Source organism: Condylura cristata, unplaced genomic scaffold, assembly GCF_000260355.1.
Source record: "Condylura cristata isolate star-nosed mole 26May11 unplaced genomic scaffold, ConCri1.0 scaffold00019, whole genome shotgun sequence".
In the NCBI taxonomy this organism is placed as follows: Eukaryota; Metazoa; Chordata; class Mammalia; order Eulipotyphla; family Talpidae; genus Condylura; species Condylura cristata.
Genome location: NW_004567120.1, coordinates 13,237,026 through 13,259,156, shown reverse-complemented (window position 1 = coordinate 13,259,156; position 22,131 = coordinate 13,237,026). Strand labels below are relative to the sequence as shown.

General features: G+C 45.4%; 1 protein-coding gene across 2 annotated transcripts; it reads right to left on the bottom strand.

Moving 5' to 3' along the window:
- Positions 1–1,005: 1,005 nt before the first annotated feature.
- On the bottom strand, positions 1,006–16,857 carry PLP1 (proteolipid protein 1). 2 transcript variants are annotated; one of them, XM_004685666.2, is made up of 7 exons: positions 16,651–16,857; positions 8,175–8,361; positions 7,134–7,395; positions 5,895–6,063; positions 5,384–5,457; positions 4,161–4,226; positions 1,006–3,064 (listed from the first exon to the last, which is right to left on the bottom strand). In XM_004685666.2, exons 1-7 carry the CDS (start codon positions 16,652–16,654, stop codon positions 2,993–2,995), a joined length of 834 nt encoding a protein of 277 aa, XP_004685723.1. In that variant the 5' UTR covers positions 16,655–16,857; the 3' UTR covers positions 1,006–2,992. The 2 variants fall into 2 exon arrangements, with proteins under 2 accessions (XP_004685723.1, XP_004685724.1); XM_004685667.2 differs by having other exon boundaries at positions 7,239–7,395.
- Between the last annotated feature and the right edge of the window lie 5,274 nt (positions 16,858–22,131).

Below are 22,131 nucleotides of genomic sequence, written 5' to 3'. Positions count from 1 at the left end.
CCTCTGAGGCAAAAATACATTCACTCTATAGCACCCTGAATCAATTCTCCAAAATATGGTGCTGTGTCCTTGTTTGCCAGTATCTAAAAATAAGTCCTTGTCATAGTTTTATTCTTTTTGTCTTAAAGTCACCCAACCAGACTTGCTTGAAGAATATTAATTGCAGTGAAGCAGAAATCAGGAGGTTCAATTGAAACTGCTTCTGAACAGAACGCCTTGAATGGTGACTGACTCGTTGCCCCCAGCGAAATTCTCCTTTCTCTCCAATTATGCTCCATGCCAGCTGCAACTACAGGTTCATGAATCTACAGCTAATTTGAAGTCAGCCTCCTTTCGGCTGGCAGCTGGAGTGCTGGGCGACAGTGCCGATGTCTAGCTGAGGTTTATAACAGGGATCTATCTGATGCTGTGTCCCTGGTGGGCTAGTGGGCTGGCCATCCCCGGTAGCAGTGTCACTATGCAATAGTGCCGTGTCACAGCCTGGTTAAGTTTACACGGCCCTTACCCCCTCGGCTCTGCCCCTACATTATTATCCTTTTGTCCAGATAAAACGAAGCACTAATCCATTATGCAGCACTAGTGCTCACTCTGCAATGTCCAAACATTGCAAACGAAAGGTGACAGTAACTTTATCCTAAACACACTGTGCTGGGCACCATTGTGACATTGAACAAGTAATTATTTGACTCTGGATTTGCAGAATACTCAATGTGTAAGAGAGAGGACACTTTAAAACAGGCAACAGATGGGCATCAGTTCCTGAGTTCAAATTCTAGCTGAGATTGGTCCTTACTGGGTTGCTTTGGGTAACTTTCTCTGCCTCTGTTTCTTCATGTCTACAGCTATAAAATAGGAGCGATTTATCTTCTCTTTATCTCAGAAAATTGTGAAAATGACTTGATCTGAAGAAATAAATAAGCACCTTGCACAAAACATGAGACAGTTACTATTACTGGAACTTCTTTCATGGGATTGAAAGGAAGAATTTACTCAAAGGACACGATGTTTGATTGAGAACATTCTTAATTTTATTTTCTTTAATTTTATAAAATACATTTTGTAAGATAAGTTCTAAACGTTTATCCTTTATGTGTGTTAAAATTGAAATTCTATATCAGAAATGAAGGAAACACTTTCAGTTGATTAACTCTCTTCATGTGTATATGTGTCCGTATGCATGGGAGGTTTTCAAGGAAGGTTATTGGTTATGTTATTAAATCAAAACAAAACACAAGATATGGAGTACTTCACTTTCCTTGATCTTGATTGGTTTCTTACAGAACCTTTTCCATCTCCTCCCTCTACGCAGCCTGGAAGACTCTCTTGTATACTGGTCTGAAAGCAAATATCAAGTGTCTCTGCAAAGATATTACATCTCCTTAAATATTGCTGAAGCCACTTGGGGGCGGATGGTAGGGGGAGCAAAAACAACTCTTTAAAACAATAGACCCTCCTACAGTCACACCTATAAAATGTTTTCCTTCACCAATCAGCCTTTTATTTTTTAACCCAGAGTTAACAAGCACAGAAAGAGAAGACTGAAACCCAGAAGCTATTCTGGTTTCAAACTCTTCCACCTTTGCTTTGCTGTGGGATCTTAGCTAAATAGCTGACGGCTGGTGTGTCTGGTAATGTGATCTACAGCAGGAGAGAAAAACTGGAGTGTTAAACCTGACTCTTTAACATGCTTAGGTAACATTGCTAGCTCAAACCATCTCTCACTAGCTGAAAAGGACAAGCAGGTCATTCCAACTGTGGTTCGAATTCACCAAAATTTGTTTCTGCAAAATAATTTTGTAGACAATCCAAATAGAGGTACAGAATGAGTACATTTTAAACAGCATTTGTGATGCTTAATGTCCAACTTCCATTTGTTAAAAAGAATCATAAAGAATCATTCTCCCAACCTTTCTGGGACCACCCTAAACAAGTAGTAAGCAAACTGGAAAATATGAAATGCGCATTGTTCTGAAACTAATCAAGATCTTCAAATCATTTATGATGACTACTGAATGGACCTACCCCCTGAAAAGAGCACCATTGTGAAGATATGACAGAGGCCAGAGAACACAACGAAGTAACAGAAAAGAAAGACATGCTATCCAAAGGGTTATCAGTCCTGTGTCTACCAAAGGGCTGGCCCAGTTTACACCGCTAGCCACAGCGACTGCCTCTCTGTGGCCAGTCTTTTTTCATCTGAGCTAGTTTCTCTCTATTCTCAGCTCCTTGGAAACCACAGGGTTGTCATGGTAGCTGTTATCAAGGAGAAGGGAGTGAGAAGATGCTGACAACACCCTTTCTCTCTTCTCTAACAAGGTGCGTGGCCAGGTGCCCTTTGTCTACACAGACACTGCGCTCTCCTATGCTGTAAGTAAGGTGGGCTGAGTTAGGGCCTTAATTACCCATCGCCATTGGGGTCAGTGCTCTCTCTCTACGGGTGAAAGATCCTTGCTTTGACCCCCTTTTCCCAGCTGCAACAGGGAGGTTTGCGTAAATGCTCTTATTATTTCGCTGGCATTCTTTTTTTCTTCAGTGGTAACAGGGAGACAGGAATGAGTCCTCTGCTTTGTACACCAAGGAGACTAGAGCTGGCCCTTCTAGATGGCAGGGGAACTGGTACCTCCCTTCCCTCTACCTGAGCATCTTTCTTTCCACCGGTGGCAGTGCCCTTTGAGAAGAACACGCTTCCTGGTTGCCAATTGAATTAGAGCCTCCATTGCTTTGTGACTTGCAGTTGGGGAGTCACCACCTTAAGCATTTCCCATTTCTAGCAGGAACCAGCTGTGAAGCAAAATGTCTAAAAGAGGTACATAAGAGGGGAGAGTTCACCAAGAGACCTGGGTCCTCTCGAGACTCTCCTTTCTTGTTACACTCATCAAGTAAGAAAAGGGCCATTCAGTGGCAAAGGCAAAGAGTTAACGTGGGAGACGCAGCATTGTAGGCTGGGCTGTTAGAGCGTCGCTATTAGAGAAAGGGGAATTTCTACAGGAGATCAGAACTTGGTGCCTCGGCCCATGAGTTTAAGAACGGCGAAGTTGTAAGTGGCAGCAATCATGAAGGTGAGCTGTAGGGAACAGAAGAGAGAATATGAGTGAGAGCAGGAAAGGGCGCTTCCCCTCTCCAATCTTCTTGGGAATGAGGAAGGTTAGGAATCACATCATAGCTAATGAAAGGAACAACTCCGGCTCTACAAAAAGCAGCACCTCCTAGGCTTTCGCCCTCCAGCCTTAACGAGGAGTCTCTGCCAGACATTTCCTTCCAACAACCCAGACCTACAAAATCAACTGGACAAATGTTTTTTCCCCCACACCTGTGCTAAGCCCATCTCTGAGCTTTCCTCAGGGAAGTGTGCGATACATGGGCTCTGTCACGCTCATAGCCACACGTCTGAGTGGCCTGGAGCCTGCTTGCCACAGACGCATAGCCACGCCATGCAGCACAGTCCTCCCTGCTCAATGCATCCAGTTATTGCCGGAAATGGCTCAACTCTATAAAAGCCTCGGCAGCCGGCAGCCAGGGCAAGTAGTACTGCAGGCATAGAATGGTCTTTTCACCACTCATGCGATGACCGCAGACAAATTGCTTCACCCTTCAGTGCCTGGATTTTGGATCTGAACCATGAATGCACTGTATTGATGCTGGACTGCAGCACTGTCAGCCGGGGACACAGAAGTGCATACTAGTAACAACAATTTTGGTAGGAGGGCCTTCCGGGTTTTCCAGAGAGTGAGTAAATCCCTTGGAGTGTGGATTCATGTTCTCAGAATATAGAATTTCAGGCTACAGAAAATCATGTTTAGTAGTGTTTCATGTTCATGTCACTGATCTGGGCGGGGTATGCTGAGAATTAACTGTAATTTATGACTGCAAAGCATTTGGCATAGGACATGCTCCATAAGTGCTAAATATCATCATACTTGACTCTGGATCTCTTACCTCCTCTTGCTGCACTCCATTTTTCTTGTGCCTGTCTAATTTCTGAAATTCTTTTGCCTTGTCAATCCAAAATAGACATGATGTCTACACTTGGCTGTCTCTTCTCAACAGCTTCTCTCCATCATGTCAAGGTTAAAAGGTGTCTGTCTTTCTGCTTCTCAGGAAAACTTTGCCCACCCTACTGTAGGACTATTAATTTGCCAAAACTATCAAAGACAACTCACCAGGGAAACCAATGTGGCTGCAGCCCCCACAAATGCAGCAATAAACAGGTGGAAGGTCATTTGGAACTATAAGAAAACACAAGAGGGAGAACTATTTCTTGCAACAGCAAAAATATGCTCTTCTGTAGATCATGAAAGCAGCATTCTGCGTGTCGATAGCTCTCTGTGTGTTAAGTCCATAGCTCTAAGTTGTCGCATCCCCAAGTGTACATTGCCCCCCATTCTTCAATTAGTACCATAGCACCTAGCCCTATAGTACCCAAAACAGAGTACACATAAAATAGGATGGTGCTCCCAAATAATCCACTGATTCTCTGTAATTGTGCTCAGGATCCCCAAATTTTAGGTCACCTTTGTGCTTTCAAAGAAATGGTTGACTACCTTCCTCCTCAAGATTTATTTTCATTATTTTGCCTCATATGTGCATAATGTCCATTCTCATGTTTTCCTTCATGAAATGTACTTTATTTTTAAAGACTTAATTATGCATACAAGAACTGGGGTGCAGGCCAGAGATGTGGGAGGTGAGAGGATTCACCAGAGATGGAGCGGGAAGCAGAAAAGGCACATTGACTGAAATACACTGCTGAGGGGAGCAGCGGGTGGGTCAGGAGAGGTCTGCCACACCATGTGATCGAACTTGTGCTGCCAGAATGTTCAATCCCCGTACACCTGGGATTGAACTAGTGCTGTAGTGGCTGCGAACAGCTTCATAGTGCTGTGATTTAATCCATTGCGCCACCAGGGAGGGCCCCAGGGAGGGCCCCAAATGTACTTTTTTTTAATTTCTCATTAACAATTAAGAAGTTCCAATTGGAAGTGTTTTGTTTTTTGTTTGTTTGTTTGTTTGTTTGTTTGTTTTTAAAGCCAACGACTGTCTCTGTGCACAACCCATTTTTCTTGATAAGATTTTTAACTAAAAGAATGAAATGTTTCTTTGGGGGCATTTTGCCATTAAGCTTTATTGTTACCTAAAGCTATAAATTTCCCTTTTAGGAGAGGAATTTCTGGAATGGAAGGCTTTCTATGTGGCGCTAGGGAAAAGAGATATATTATCAACTATGTTCTTTGGCTTATGACTACTCAGCTAATATTTTGTGGAAGGCAATCTGCTAACTTAAAATTCAGAAAAGACAAACTGTAATCCATAAAATCGATGGCTATCAGTAGAGATTTGCATGGTCTTGCCATCTCACTGTAAAATAACTTAATAGCCCACTCACCTCAGCTGTTTTGCAGATGGACAGAAGGTTGGAGCCACACACCTTGCCAGGGAATGCATTCCATGGAAGAATACCTAAGCAAGACACGCAAGTCAAAGAGGGTGAGGCTTCATGGAGCTTGGGGCCATGTGGGAATCCTCCCTCAGAACCCTTCCTCCACTTTCAATCATGTTGGCTGAAAAGTTGGATCCACTTTTCTAAAGATTGATCAGAAAACTAGAAGATGATATTGAGCAGCTGTGAAATCTTGAGCTTGTTATTGAAATGTGCTGCCCCTGGGTTAGGAACAGCAGTCAACTAGAGAAGAGCAGTATGAAGAGCCAAGAAAACTCCCACCCACTTCCAAGAAGTTCCCTTCCCAGGGAACAACTCTCTCCAGTTTCAGTGGAGTGACATTAACATAACCTTCGATTTCCCCACAATTATCACCTTCCTTACCCTACGTGAAGAACCCAATATCGAGTGCTTCCATAGCAGGTAGAGGAGACCAAGCCCCCAGGTCCTGACTCACCGTACATTCTAGCATCAGCACAGAGACTGCCTATACTGGCGGAGGTCTTGCTGGGAGAAGCAATAGACTGGCAGGTGGTCCAGGTGTTGAAGTAAATGTACACAGGCACAGCAGAGCAGGCAAACACCAGGAGCCACACAACGGTCAGGGCATAGGTGATGCCCACAAACTAAAACAATTGAATGGGTGGTTAGAAATCGTGATTGACCTGCAGTGGTTGAAATAAAAATCAGGAGATCCTGGAGTGGCGTGTGTCAGACAAGAGCCAGAATCCAGGGATCTCCACCAAATGAAATTAGTAAGCAGGGCGCCTCTGCCAAGCGTGTTGGCAGTAACTACTAGAGAACTGGCCCCAACTGTGACAGAGGGTTTGTGGGGGGGAGAGGGGAGGGTAGGGGTTGGAGTGAGAAGGATCCCTGGGTTAGAGAGGCTTCAGGAGATTTTTTTTGGGCAGATAAGATGTGAAGAAGTAAAAACAGATCCTGAAAGAAAGTCGTGCCATTTTTTGCCTTAGGCTGAGCTTAGAAAACGTTCCTTATCATGGGATTTTTGATCCCTGCCCCCTCAATAACACCAATGGGAAATTTAAATTTCAGATCTAAAAACCTTTCTAAGCCAACTACTAGCTTCAAAAGACATCACCACAGACCCCAGCTATTTAGCCCCCTGAGGGTCTTTAAAGACTGAAAACCAATGACTGTGCATGCCTATGAGAAGCATGGCTAGACCCAGATAAAGATGAAAACATTAAATATGCAGATATACACTGGTTGCCTCCGGGATCCCCAACAGGGTGGGACCCCAGAATATTGTGAATTCCATCTTGGAGTCAATGATTTCATTTCTATGATACAGCCTCACTCCCAGATCAAGCACCTTCATCTCAATGCCATGAGGAACCTCTTAGACTCTTGGGCAGTGAGACCTACTCTTGCGGCCCCTGCTAGAAAGGGAGCAAGGGGCACCAACAGATGGCTTAGAAATGGTCTGATTGTACAAAGCATCCTGCAAGACTCATGCTTTTCATTTTGATACGATAGTTTCTAGGAACTTTTGAACAGAGGCTAAGCCAGCTGGGCACCACGTTCTTTCCGACCTCGCTCGGCTGTAGCCATCACTTCCTCACTCATAAGCCAGGCCTCTAGAGAGGACCCAGCCTTGGGTGTGGGTGAGGCCACAGACGCACGCCCAATTGTCCCCCACCCCTTGTTATTGCCACAAAATCCTGAGGATGATCACCTTGTCGGGATGTCCTAGCCATTTTCCCAAACAATGACACACCCGCTCCAAAGAATGAGCTTGATGTTGGCCTCTGGAACCCCTCCCCTTCTGGCCCCCTGTTACCGTTGCACTCAGGCCCTTGCCGCAGATGGTGGTCTTGTAGTCGCCAAAGATCTGCCTGACTGCGCCGGTGGTGTAGAAGCCCTCAGCCAGCAGGAGGGCCCCATAAAGGAAGAAGAAAGAGGCAGTTCCATAGATGACATACTGGAAGGCATGGATCCTGTGTAAACAGATACACAAAAGAGATCACTGAAGATTATTAATTGAGGACCCCGTTCTTTTCCTGCATAAGAGGAAGACAATTGAGTGGGCACCCAAATAGAGCTAAAGCTTGTCTAGGAATCACTAGGCTCCTTTTCCAAACTCCCACCTTATCTATACTGAAGTAAAGGAAGACAAGGAGGCTGTAGCCAGTTGCTTGTGCTCTTCCATCACGCCTGAAGAATGGGGACCTTTCTCTCTTTGGTCTGACTCTTCAGAGTTGCTTCTCAGAAGAGAGGAACTCAACAAGAAACAAGAGGGATGAAGGAACAGAAGCCCAACTTGATTTCCGAACTAGAGAAGCTTAGTACTGTGACTGAGCAGACTTAAGCTCAACTTTGGTTCGACACAACCAAGAGCCGCAACCTCACTCAATTCAGTCATTGTGCCTCCCTCGAGTCCTTGTACCTACCACTGCAGAGACTCAGCTCAGCCCCCACTACCTGGCACAAGCTACAACATGTGGGAGAAAATGAGGGCAGAGGGTGGGGGGCGGGGTGTAGGGTGGGCTGGGCGTAAGGGTGGGCTGGCAGGCAGGTAGACTCCTATTTGAAATTGACATTTCCCTCCTTTAGGACTTTAGATGTGGTATAGGTAGGATCTCTTCAGAGGGAAGATTCAGGAATCCTCTCTGACTCTACACTAATCACCTACTAGTCACAAAGTTACTAATGAGTTCTGTATCTCTGGGATGAAGAGAAGGAAAAACATGGATTTGTGTGGAGGACAGGTACTTACACATTGATGAGATACTCATAGTCCTGGAAGTTTTTGGAGAAATAGGTCTCAATTAGCTTTTCTGTGCCAGTGAGTGCTTCATGTCCACAGCCACAGAACAGTGCCACCCCAAAGAAACACAATCCAGTGGCCACCAGGGAAGCAAAGGGGGCCCCTACGAGACATCTTGCACAGCACTCTAACAAGCCTGGGGAAGAAGGAGAAGACGCAGTCAGTCAGTGGTGACACCAGGTGCCCCGTTACTCCCTACCAGAGCCCACGGGCTGTGTGCTTACATGCATGGATGAAGAGGTCACCCAGAGCCCAAAGGCAGAGGAGACTAGAGCATTGAATTTCTGGACTATGAGGTTGACTCCTAAACCATACCTTGTTTCATTCTTGACAATAAATCCTTACCTTTAATTCCTAAAACTTATGGGATTGTTAAATCATCAGTAATTCAAGTGGAAAGCTAGAGATTATGTCCTCATTCCCTCCTTTCCTATCATTCTGGTTTATTCAGTCATTCATCAACTCCTACTGTGGTGCCTTCTATGTGCCCAGCATTGTGCTAGATGCCACGTGGGCTATGAAGACATCAAAGGTGACACTTACCTTATGGGAGTCTTTCATTTACTGAGGAAGAACAAGCTAATATATTCATGTAAAAATTCCAGGTAGTCAGGTAAGTGAATACAGAGTGTGAATACACCTCCAGGAAGGGATGCATTCGGGTCAGACATCTTGTTATTGTGAGGCCGGATTTGAGACTTGGACAACATTCTCAGTAGAGGTAACGTTGGAAATTGTATGCCCCTGAATATTCCTAACTTTTGTGTGTATCTGCCAAAAGAAATATGTGACTCATCTTTGTCTAGATACCATGGAGAACAGTCTGAAGGGGTAGATGGAACAAGACAGGGCAATGGGAGGATGACTGTTGTTCATGATAATAAAAATCCAGAGTAATGATTTGGAGGATATTTTCCATGACTGATTTGTCTCCCTATACTGCAACTTGGCTGAGGTCCTCACGCAGATCCCGCGGTGAGGTTCTGGCAAAACAACCACAGAGACCTCATACAAAGTCAGCAAAGTAAAGAACTTCTCTCTGGCGTGATGAAAACATACCAGATGTCTAAGGTGAGAAGGTCCCTGAGACATCCCCAGACCTGGTATGACAGGCTCCCCACCAGTGTTGCTGAGAAACAGGAAAGGTGCATATGAAGTCACAGGCTATGGGAGAAGCTTTGCCCCACGCACTAGCTCCACATACGGAGGAGCCACGTGGAGGGAAACTTGCAAATATCAAATAGATGGCTGGCTAGATGGGGAGAGGCTGGTCCCCTTTTAGCCTCTTGAACAGATCCACAAAGGGTGGAAGAAATGAAAATGTTAGGCTCTTCAGAAAAGGATTTTCTATATATGTATGTATGTGTGCATTTGCACACTTGCTGATTGTATACACCTATTCATATAGCACACACATGATCCATATGTATTTAATATGCATACACAACTAATTGGCCAGTACAAATGTGCTGAGAAGTTATTTTAGAGTAATCATGTTGTGGTTCCTTGTATATAGAAGATACACTGTTAGTTGTGGTATTTGGATTTTCAGCCCAAGCCCATTTGTCAGTACCAGGGTGCCAGGGAATCGTTTGGTTGATCCACTTTGGCCAGTCTACTTAATATTAGTATAGTTTCTGGGTGCTTGGACACCTGGTGATTTACATGGCTGAACTGCATCAGTGTGAATAGATTTTGAAAGACCAAATTCTCTCTATAATGGGAAAGTTGTGGCAGAGGCATTTGTCTATACACTCAGAGCCACAGAATGAGTCCTATTACCCATCTCCCCCTAAAATGACAGCCCTTCCTCGGGCTAAGATCCTTTTCCTGAAAGATCCTTATATGCCACACCAGAGATGTGACTCAAAGCCCAGACCAAGCAAAGTAAGTAACTGAGCTATGAAGCAGAACTGAGTATCTTCCCTTTTCTAAGAACCACAGTGCTGCTCTCACAAAAGCTTGTCTCTTTGGGGTATAATCAATGGATGCGGTGTTGCTGGGAGTAAAGGCAGAGTTTACTTCGCAAGAGTGCTTAGTAAGAAGGTCTCGTCAGAGCTGGCCTATGCTGTATGTGTTTAGTATGGTGTGTGTGCACGTGCACACTTGTGTCATAGGTGTACACACAAGTGTGTCCCACATACATGCAAATGTGTGTCACACACGTGTGTACACCAGAGGAAAAAAACACAGCAGCTGAAATTGAGTTTTGCTCTCGGAAAGCATTCAAAAAAGTAATCTTCCTTTTTCTCCACCAGGTAAGATGCATCCTGTAAGTCAAGAAAGGGAGCTTGGAATAAACAGTACACCATTTTCCTTCTTTGTCTCCCCAACTCTTCTCCACCCCCAAACTTTTAGACTCTTCTAGTAAAGGTCTCTGAAGCTGGGGGGAAGGGAAGGTCAGTGACCCCCACTGTTCCCTCTCTCGGCAGCACAGTGGCAGAGCTTGGACAGAGCCCTCCATAACTCCCCTGGACAAAGAAGTCTTGTTTCCCCCCAGAGATCTCAGGAGCCTCATTGGTATTCTGCAGAGACCTGCGGGCCTGGGGGTGGACAGGGGGTCAGACCCAGAGAACAATAGCAGAACTGTTTTCTTGGCCCAGAGTAAAGGAGGTCATCCACCCTAGCAAGTGACCATCCTGGGCCCACTCACTCCCCCCTGGGTTGTTCAGTATGGAAGGGGCTACATGGTGGTGCAGGTATGATCAGGGATGGAGGAATTTGAACTCTTGTGAGCCAGAGTTCCACTTTAAGCTTTAGCTGATGGCCCCTCTTGAGCTGTTAAGATGAGGGAAAACCCTCTTTGGTGTATCTATCCCTTGATCATCATGCAAATGACCATTGTCACATGTAGCATTCTTACTGGCTGATAAGGGCTAAGCCTTGGAAGCAACTCTGAACCAGCACCTGATACTCTTTCTCTTCCATCTTTTTTCATAGATTTTCTTTGAACCCAACTAACTTAGCAACTCCTTTTCTGTTCAATGCCACTCAAAACAAGGGATTAAAAAGGACATAAGCCTTATTGAGTCCCTATATGGAATTGGAAGTAAATGGCTCTGGATAAATCTTTTATTCTTGGGCTAGGAAAGTTCGACAATATCAACATAAACAACAGATGTCCAGGTCTTCAAAATGGAACTAAAATGTTTGTTTTGGGGACAGTTAATTTCAGCCAAAGAATCTCAGGCTAACCAAGCAAAAAATCAAATTTTGCATTCTGACTGGGGAAAACTCAAAACATGCAAGAAATTGTGGTTTGGGCCACATAGTTGAAAATCAAAGCTTTCAGAGAAAGCTTCATTAGATTCACTTTGTTTTTGCAAAGCCCAAGCAACGTTCTTGGGAATGTGTGAACAAGAGCGTAAAGTCACAGACTCTCGTTTCAGAATGCTTCATGATGGAAAGGGCACTGATTTGATCCAGACAGACTGTAAGGGGCCAAGCTGAGTACAGACGGTAACTTGGTAGAGTTGGCATAAAATCACTCTGTAGTGACAGTACCCAACACAATGGAACTGAATTAAACTGCCTGACTTTGATAGGAGGTCACAGATAAAAAGAAGGACACTTCCAGTGTTTTCCTTTCACTTCTGGTGATGTGATTTCAGTAGAAATATCAAGTGCATTACTAGTAACCTAGACACTGTGAGAAACAAAAGGAACGATAAGGCCCAGTCCTTTTTGAAAGATTGAAAAGGCCTTTCAATCTTTCAGTCTTGTCATGGAGAACACTTATATCTGGGAATCAAAATAGAAAGTTACTTTGAATCTGGTGTTAAACATACGTAAACTAAGTACTGTGGGAAAAATGTATGTAGAGGAGAAATAGTCAGTGTTAGCTAGCCAACTCCCCAAACTAGTCAAATAAGTATGTGATAAAATTTCAAGTCTTCTTACCAATGCTCTTCACAGAAGTCTGACAGAGATCTACATCACTGCTGTGACTCATGTCGAGATCCACATCCACCCACAGCACTCTGCTGACCCTGATGCTTTCTCCTTAAGTAGGAGCCAAGTCCTCCCAAGCCCTCCCTTCTTTCCCATACCCTGGGCATGCCTCAAGGACCAGCTCCATGATGGAAATTCAGTGTGAATTGGGAAGTCATCAAAGGGAAGAGAGGAAAGGCTTTCATCGAAAGAGATGATAGAAAAAGACCGATTGTGCTTGCACAATTCCCAGCCTGTCCCTTGAATCCAGCTAACAAAGGGAGAGATAGAAGAACCCTATACAATAGAGCTAAACAACAGGCAGGCTCATTGAGTGGAAAACTGGCCCCATCTCCCTAAGTCTCAAATCTGCAGGATGGTCTTAACCTCCTCCCAGAACCCACCCCTTAACCTCACCCCATGAACAGAGGCTGCCTTGATCGGGGCTATAGCAGTTGACGGGGCCAAGATGCTAGTGCAGCCGTGACTGGTACTGGAGATGCATGGAGAACAGTGGGTGGGTTCTAGGAGTAAAACAACAATTATCAGGAGGTGCTGGGGACAAAGACTTTTGCTTCTGGCCTTATCCTAGTGAGACAAAGCCCTGCCTATGAACTTTTCTTTCATACATGAAATCACTACTGATCCCATATTCAAGTGCTGGATGGGGCCTGGCAGCACAAGGGTGTTGAAATCCAAGTCTGCTGGACGGTCAAGTCAGAGGACAGAGTTAAATAAAAAACGACCTCAGTCTCCTCTTTAGACAGGTATTATTACCATGGTAACAGCATCTGGATCTCCTAGTCTCTCCTCCCCAAACACATCACATACACACACACCCCTATCAATTTATGCCCTAATATTGGGAGGCTGGGATAGAAGAAACTTGATTGTTGACCTCTGTGCCTGACACAATGTGTTCACCCTGCACTTTTATGGAAAAGTTAAAGAGAAGCATGTGGTGCTGCACTAAGAGATAGCAGTCTCCCTAATTTATCCCTTGGGTGGGTATCCCACAATTTCTCCTTTCTGGTTGCTGTGTGAACCCTGTTCTCTTCCAAGGGATGTCACTGACTCTTTTCCAGAGCCTTGCCTGGCAAGAGCTCAGAGGCCAGTATAGAACTGAGAGATCACCCCAGGATCCTTTTAATTTAAAAATGGCCTGGCCCTCCCTGGTGGCGCAGTGGGTTAAAGCATTGCACTAAGAAGCTGAAACCACGTCCTCATGAGTTTGATTCCCACCTTCCCTGGAGGTGACCACATGGCGTGACAGACCTCTCCTGACACTCCCGCTGCTCCCCTCAGCAGTGTACTTCGTCGATCTGCCTGTTCTGCTCCCCGCTCTGTCTATGGTGAAGTCTTTCACCACCCCTGAGTCTCTGGCCTGTACCCCAGTTCTGTGTGCACAAATAAATAAAAAATTTTAAAAAATAGCCAAGGAGAAATGAATCAATCAATACCTGTTGAGTTTCTGATATAAGTTTGGCACTGACAGTGGGGAAGAAATAAAAGCTGGTCTGTTCACCTGCCAGGTGAACCGTCCCTTCCTGATCATGTCACTGCCTTGACTTGATTTTCTCTGGATTGGAAGTTCTGTGGGTAAGGAATGCATTTCTACTCATGCTGTCTTTCAAGACCAAGAACAAAATCCTGGGAATGGTCTGCAAGCCTTCAAGACAATACACAAAAATACAACAAAGGATGAAGACTCCATTGACAGGGGCTCTACCTCAATAGGTTTGGAGACTACATTCCCCCACCCAGCCATCCCTTGGAGGTCTCTTGTTGCTGGACAAGAGTAGTTCTAGTTTTCAGGATGCTGAGCAAACTTATTTCTTTCCAAAAGCAGAGTCATGACAAAGCCTCTCAAAGCACAGCAGACCTTTCAGTCTGCCTGGCTTTCTAAGACTTCTTCCTGCTCCGCAGAACCAAAGCAAGAGTAAGTTTAGTCAGTGTCTCCAGAAAGAGTAAATGAATATGCTGGCTTGGATCTGGTTTCTTTTTAGCTTTTGGCATCCTGTGGCATTCTTGCCATCTTGGTGGGATTTAGTTAGTCTTGAGGAATTTTGTAAAACTAGACCTTTGCCATACTTTTTGCCTGGGCTATACACACTTACTCGAGCCAGCCAAAATTACATTGCTCTGCAAACAGTCACCTTTGGTGGGAAGCATCACAGCCTGGTTACCAGGGTAACAGCCACTATTCTCAGACAACAGGCTTGTAGGAGCCAATGTTTTTTCAGTAATGGCATTGTGTTACTGAGCAGAGAATAATCAGCTAATGCTCTTTGGCTCTTTTCCGGTTCCATTGTTGTCCCAAAGACTCCTTCAGAACATCTCCCCTCAGCATCACCCTCCCCTCAGACAGGATAAGGTTTAATGAGCTATCATTTCACCCATAAACCTTTTGTGTGGATACTACTGAATTCAGAGTTCCTCTACTTCTAGTCCTAAGGCATTCTACATGGTTGAGACAGTGACCTTCCTGTTCCTGCAGGTGATTAAACAGAGGCTGTACATCCATTTCATTGACTCTTCTGGAATGGAATCATGAAGTGAGAATTTGTTCAGACAGTTTGAAAGTTCCTTCCAATCCCAGATTCCGTAATATAATTTGTCTGATTGTTGAACAGCCATGTGTTCTATGTCAGAAGGAATAGTAGCTTGGCTCTTTATAGGAAAAGATCCACAATGTACAAAGTTTTGAGATGTGCTATTATTGAATAACTGAAAACTCAATGAATACTCTAACATGTGTGCCTGGCCCAAGTACACCCCCCACCCCAAGGGCCTGGGGTCCGATACCCGGTCTCAACTTTGTAACTGCCCAAGAAGAAATCATCCAGCCTCCATAACAGGAAATGGTTCCTGTGGTTACCTTATGCATTCCTGACTTTTCCTCAAGCTTTTCATTGCCAGAGGAAATAACATTGAAACATTTTGAATTTACAACCTATTCACCAAACACCCTGACATTAAGCGAGGCTCCTCCTGTCACTTGGAGCAGATATTGACTTCTTCCAGCACTCGCCTATCACCTGGTCATACCTCAGTGGTCAAATGATTCTTATTCAAATGCACAAGGAGAAAACTCAGCCACTTTGGGAACAGTAAGTCAGTCTGGACACACATTATGATATCAGTGTTATGACAAGGTACAATTGTTCTGAGATTGTGCCCATTTTCAAAGGACTTCCATATCATTATTGCTTGAGTCTCACAACCTCAAAAGTAAACATAACAGTTATTGTCATCCTCATGTACCAGATGAAGAAGTGATGGCGTTCACAGTAACCTACCCAAGATCACAAAGGTCTTAAGTGGCAGGTCTCGGATTTGAACCTGGTTATGTTGACTTTGACTCCAATGTTCTGCCTCTTAATTTTCCTACCTGAATGCATGCATTAGAGCTCTCTCTGTGTTGCAGGATAAAAGAACCAAAAGATTGACATCAGCTCAATATAGTTGAAAACCTTGCTCCATACATATTATTGGAGACTTTTGGAGACTGCATTGGATGGTGAATACACAGGGCAATTGATTCCCATTCCTATTTCATTCAAGCTGCTACCCTTGTTTTGCCAATGTGAGCAATATCTACACATCCCTGTGACATCCTGTGTTGACAAAATCCCTTGTGCTCTGCACAGCTTGCAGTGAGTAGACACTACCAGAAGCTCATAGCTTTTTTCTTTGTTCATGGAACCCAGAGAAGCCCTCAATACTCAACCAAGTCAGCAAGAACCCTAATGTTCCTCTTTGTCACAGCAGAGATTTAGAATCTAAGCCGTGCCCTTGGGAAGGTTAAGTCTCTGACATGTATTAGATAAAGTCACCCATGTATGAGCATGTGCGCGCGCGCACACACACACACACACACACACAAACACAAACACCCCGACCAATGTCTGTCCCCCAAGGAAAGGCCATGAAGAACTTAGTTTAATTTCCTGAACCTGAGATTGACCTCCTCAGCCATGGCCAAGCTTGAGTCCATCTTGCCTAATTTCCCAACTTCCTACTGATGCCAAACAAGTTCCGAATTCTGCACCAAACAAGCAGTTACTTTGTATAACTACAGGCTAGCCAATACTCAGTTGCCTCCAACAGAACCAGGGATGTCAACTGACCCTGCCACTTCCAGGGCCTGGAACCAGGGGGGAAAGAGAAGGTAGAGGCAAGCGAAGGGGTAAGGAGACACATGACTACGTCCAGGGGATCTGTGGCACTTGCCCCAAGGATCTGTGGGACTCTCCACGTGCTGCTGCTGCTGCTGCTGCTGTTGCTGCTGCTGGAATTCTTTGGCCATAAAGCATCATTCTCAGTACATAGAGAAGGAATTCATCTAATTGAATGCTAAGGAATTAAAAAGAAAACAAGGGCCAAAACACAACTCATTGGAACCATTGGAAATCCCGAACCCCAAAGTTGGAAATGCTTTTGCAAATCCTGTGCTTGCTAGAATCTTCCATGGTATAAAGTTTTAGAAACTCACCCATGTCTTTGGGACTGTGACTCCAATTGTAGCCGGCTGGCTAGTCTGCTTTTCGGCTGACTTTGTTCAGCTGGAAGGATCCTGGTCTCTCCAGTCTCCTTCTTCAGTCTTTTACTTTTTCTCTCTGAGTATCTTTGTCCTCTTCTCCTGCAATGAAAAGGGCTTTCTGATTGACAGCCAACCCCCTTAAAGGGACAGGCCCGCTTTCCTCCTCCTCTCCTCCTCCCCTTCTCCTCCCCTCGTCCCCACCTCCTCAGGGATACTCCCTTCTCTGAGGGCTCCATCTTCCCTTTCTGCCTTTCACTGCCAATTGTTTCATTTGCTTCCCCCCCCCCTTTGTTCCCCTCAGGCTTGCCTTTGTGGCAATTCACATTGCTGCAGAGACATCTGGAAATGTGGTTTTGGGGATGGAAATAAAAAGGAGACATCCTAGATGCCCCCAACTGATCCTTGGGTCTATTTGGTGTGGGATGTGTGACAAGTGTCAGGAGCCATGGTAGTGGGGGCCCGGTGAGGGGACCAGGGTGCAAACCCTAGATGCAATCTCCCAGAGCTCTTTCCAAGTCTGCCTCAACACTACCCTCACTCCTAGTTGCCTTGGCCCTGACCACCTTTTCCCTCTCCCACCCCTATTCCTTAGGAAGTAAGCACCCCTCCCCCACCCAGCTGTAGAAGCACAATAGAAGAGAAATTTGTTTTTTAAAATACTTTCCTCCGAATCCTTCTTAGTTTCAACGAATGAGGACAAAATGCAAGCTGTTGATTCCCCGAACAGATTGTGACCAAGCTGGGGAAGGCTGGAATTGTAATCATTTTATAGATAGTATAACAGAACCCCAGAGACAGGCAAGACCTGTATGGATTCACAGAATAAGTTAAAGGTAAGAGGTAAGGACGTGGGTAAGTTCCAAGGGGGGCAACCCACCCGGGCCAGTCGAGATGATGGCATGGGAACAGGTAGTCTATTTCCCATCCTGACAGTGTGGTGTCCTCTTCACAAAGCTGAGGCCAGGCTGCTGAGAGCAGTGACAGGCTTGGGCAAAGCAACAGGGGCCAGTGTGGGTGGAGAGAAGGGAGAAAAAAATCTAGTTCTCACCTCAGAGGAAGAGACACTAGAAGAATTGGCCAAGCAGCAAACTCAGGGAATAATATGGGCAAGTTTCAAAAATGTGAGGGTATTTGAGTGCCCAAATATTGGGTAGGATTGGGCTCGGAAGCTTTTCTAAAAGAAGTGGATCTTAACCAGTGTTTATCTGGGCTCTTTGTTAGTGTTCTCTGTCCCTTCACGAGCCTCAGAGAAGCGATCGCCTTCACCCATGGATGGCCCGCAAGGAACAGCTGGCACAGACCTGCAGGAAGACTTCCAGGGAAGGAAAGTGTGACACCCCAGAATGTTTCCTATCACTTTGTTTGGGGGTCAGGGAAGAGGGAAGAAGGTCTACAATCTTCCTGCCGGAGGAGAGAAACAAGATTGGGTCGCAGTTTTCTCTACGGGCTGTGACTTCGGGCGTGCTTCTGGCTTGGGCTCTGCTATTAAAAAATGGTTGAGTGTTCTGCAAGTGTCCTGCTGGGTCCACTGAGGTCCTGAGTTCTGTAGTGTTTGAGGCTTGTTTAGAGTCCTAGAACGCTGGATCCTTTTTTCTTATACCAGCCCTAAAGAGAAAGGATCCTTGTAAGCACTTCCCCTTTTGTAGAATAGTGTAGTAATAATTTTGGGGAACAGACCAGACTCTGGCCATCTGACTGATAGAGGCTCCCAGGACCTTTGAACTCGCCAGAACTGCCCTCCAGTCTTGGACTCTGCTGCTGAGGAAGATGAGTTGTCAGATCGTGCCAACAACTAACTTCAGGATGGTTGTTGTCAGAATGGCTCTGGAGGACGGGAAAACCAAGAGCAAGAAGTCAGTTCTGCACTGAACACCTCAGAAGGCAGAGAGAACCAAACCCAAACTTTCAGAGTTCTGACTTCAGGGAGGAGATGGTTTTTCACAGTTGGCTCTGTGTTGCTGAAAAGCTCTGTGTGCAGGAGAAATTACCCTGACTGAGCCCGTTCACAAATCTTGTCTTGGATTCTTAACAGAAGCATTGGGGTCTGCTAGGTTACTTGGAAGAAAAGCTGTGATCCCAAGAAACTCACAAATACCAATTAATCAAACACATCTTCCTCCCACCTATTCCTTTCTTCTCTCCTCTCTCTCTGTTGCCTTACTCTTCATTGTGTCTTCTCCCCAAATCTTGATCTTCTTGTGTCTCTGTCTCTCCTTTTCTGTTTCTCCCTTTACATCTGTCTCACTGTTTTTTTTTTCTCCACATTCCTTGATGAAGGATGTCTTCCTGTATCCCCCTGGAGCCTAAGCCCAGGGATGGGAAAGGGGGTTGGCCAGGTGACCATGTCATGCTCAGTCCCCAGTGCCTTTTTAAGGCCCCCAGCTGTCCAGGATCTAGTGCATGGCACCCTGCCTCAGGATCCCCTCATCACCCCACTCCCAACCCTCCCTCAAAGCCTGTAGCATCCTTTCCAGTCCCCAAGCACAATTTTTACCCCTCCCCCTACCCCCTAACCTATTTCTGTGACTGCATTCCAGGGCTTCTGCTGGGTAACCTTGGCAAATCCTTCCATCTAGCAGGGTCCCAGCAATGCTTAGGGATTCCTCTAGAGGGCACTGCCAGCCTTCTTCGTGGCAGCCTGCTGCCTACCCGGGGATGCCTGTGGGAACAATGCAGGATTTTATGAAACTAGTAAACAATTTACTTCATGCAATTCCTGATGGTATCTCAGAGGATCTGATTCTCCTTGATCATAGCTTGCTTTGATTGTGTAGCCTTCTTGTAAATAACTCCAAATTACTCAAATATCATCTCCCATCTCTGCTATGTCTTCCCATAGCACCACATTCCTGAAGGTCACTGGAACAGTGAGTTCTCTTTGCTCCATTGTACATACTGAACTCAGAAACTCAGGAAAGTTCAGTAAATTTCTCCCAGGAAACTAAGTAAGGGCTTAAGTGCCCAAGCTGGTGGTCCACTTCTCCATGTCCACATAGCAGACTGTGAAGGGGAACAGAGACGGCAGGTGCCAGCGAACGTCTCAGGCCACCTACTCACATTTATGTTTCTAGAGCTGAGGCTCTGATGTGCTCCAAATCTAAATTGAGGGAGGTTCCCTGGTGGCATGAGGGTTGAAGTCTCAATTCTATCAACCTATCAGCAGCCACTACAGCATGGGTTCGTTCCCCTCCAGGGAGGTGACCCCCATGACACAGCAGACTTCTCCTCAGCAGTGTATTTCAGTAGATCTGCCTGTTCCATTCCCCACTCTGTCTCTAGTGAAGCCTCTCACCTCCACACATATACACACCTCTGGCCTACGCCCCAGTTCTTGTATGCATAAGTAAATAAATCTTTAAATAAATAAATAAATTTAGGGACGTGAGTGATTTTTTTCTTATAGCTCCCTTAACCCTGCAGCTACAATATTCCACACCCAAATTCATGCCAGTTGGCTTGGCCATGACTTTCAGGCCAAGAAAAATGAGGACTGAGGGCCAGAGATGTCACATAGTTTGAACTGGCAGGGGAAAGTGGAGATTCTAGAAGTGGTGCAGGAGAAGACAGGGCAAGGGATGAGCTGATGCCTGTGGCTTGAGGACAGAGTGAAGAGGAGCCTGGGATCCAAGAGTCAGAGGGGTAAGCTCAGAGCGCCTGGGGAAGCAAATTGCTACCAGCAACATGGAGAAATAAGACAGCCGCATAACCCCCTCCACCAACATGAAAATTTGGCCAGCTTTGACACATTGGTCCCTGCACAGGGGTTGCTGTTATGATCTTTGAGCAAAACATTACCAAAAAAGCCTACTAGCCATGCTCTTAAACACTCAGCTCCTGAAGATCCATGTAACTTGGTCCATTATACTGATGGGTAAAGAAAGAGGCAGCTTTCTCCAGGCGCTGGGACATAGTGGGTGTCGAGTAAGCCCCTCCCAGGATCTCCTTGCCTGGATGTTGTTTGGAAGGTTGTTCTGCTCCAAAATAATGCTTGAATGAGGCACCTTTTCACTGAGCATTCAGAACTGGCAGTGCTGGGAGACCTGCTGAAGGCCTGCTGCAGTTTGCCCCGGAAGAGTCTCCCCCTTTCTGTATTTCTGTGGCGAAGCAAGAGACCCACGATGGAAATCCAGGTCAGGCCAGTTGCATGCATGCTGCAGAGAGCCAGACAGCCGATGAAGTTCTTAGATTTAACAAAGACTTGGTGTCTACATGAATTTGCAGCAGGGGGAGGCTGGAGAGAGCGCCATGGAGAGCAGCAATGCTTGTCACTCTCTCAGTCCAAGCTTTTATTAAATATATGAACAAAGGAACAAGAAAATAGCACACAATTGTGTTTATGCCTATACCGATTAATAGGTTACTGATGGGATAAGTTTTTCCAGTTTGTAGGGAATACGTGCACAGCTAATATATCCTCAGAGAACAGGAGTCAATTCTGGGAAGTTCTGATTGTAGAATTTTAAGCCTCCTGGAACTCTGTATGCAGAGTAAACAGGTGCTCTCAGAGAACTCCAGCTCCCTTTAGGGCAACATCCCCCCACCTTTTTTTTTTTTAGCAGAATATGCATAACTAATTTTGGCAAAGCCTGTTCACCCAACTAAATAATAGCACCTTTTAACTGTTGCATTTTGCCTAAGATTTCTTTGTTAACGTGGATTTGGGTTTCCCAAGTTTTCGTAAACTTTCTGAAAGTTTTGCAGATTCTCAGGCTTGTACCCACTCATGCAGGGCAGCAGCATCAGTAGCTGCAGAGAGATGATAATGGCGAAAATAACAATGTCTGCAGTCAACCATAGTATAAGTCTTTCGGTTGGTGTTTCAAGTGATGCAGCGACTCCTAGGGTTTCTGGCAACCGGAACCCAAGTGGCTACTGGTCATTTCAGTATCAAGAATGTGATATTTGGATTAGATTTCCAACTTGTCCAGTTAATATATTGTTACAGATAGCAGTCACTACAAGTAACAAGATACACAGGATCATTATAGGATGTAGGGTGCATTATAACTAACATAAATATTCCCTGACAACAAAGCATATGGATTAAGCACACAGGCAGAAATAAAAATCTCCTCTTGGAAGGTAATGTCCATAGAGTACAGTTTCCTTCAGTATGATATAATCCATCGCACACCTGTAGGGGTTGTTGTATGAGACCCAGTTTCCAGATTGAGTTTTGCATAGATCCGTGTCTCTGCAATTTCCATTCCTCAAGTTCTTCTGGTCTCCGTTTCTCTCAGTCCCCCCAGAGAGAGCACGACACCGAGCAGCCGAGAGGGTGGGGGACATGGAGTCTATCTGGCTATTTCTTGCTGGCAGGGGGCTGAATAGGGTGGGGCAGTGGTGGAAGTGGGACTCTCTAGGGGGCCCAGTACATAGTCTGTGGGCTGGAGGTAACTGCATGCTAAAGATTTGCAGCTTTTAACCTGAGGG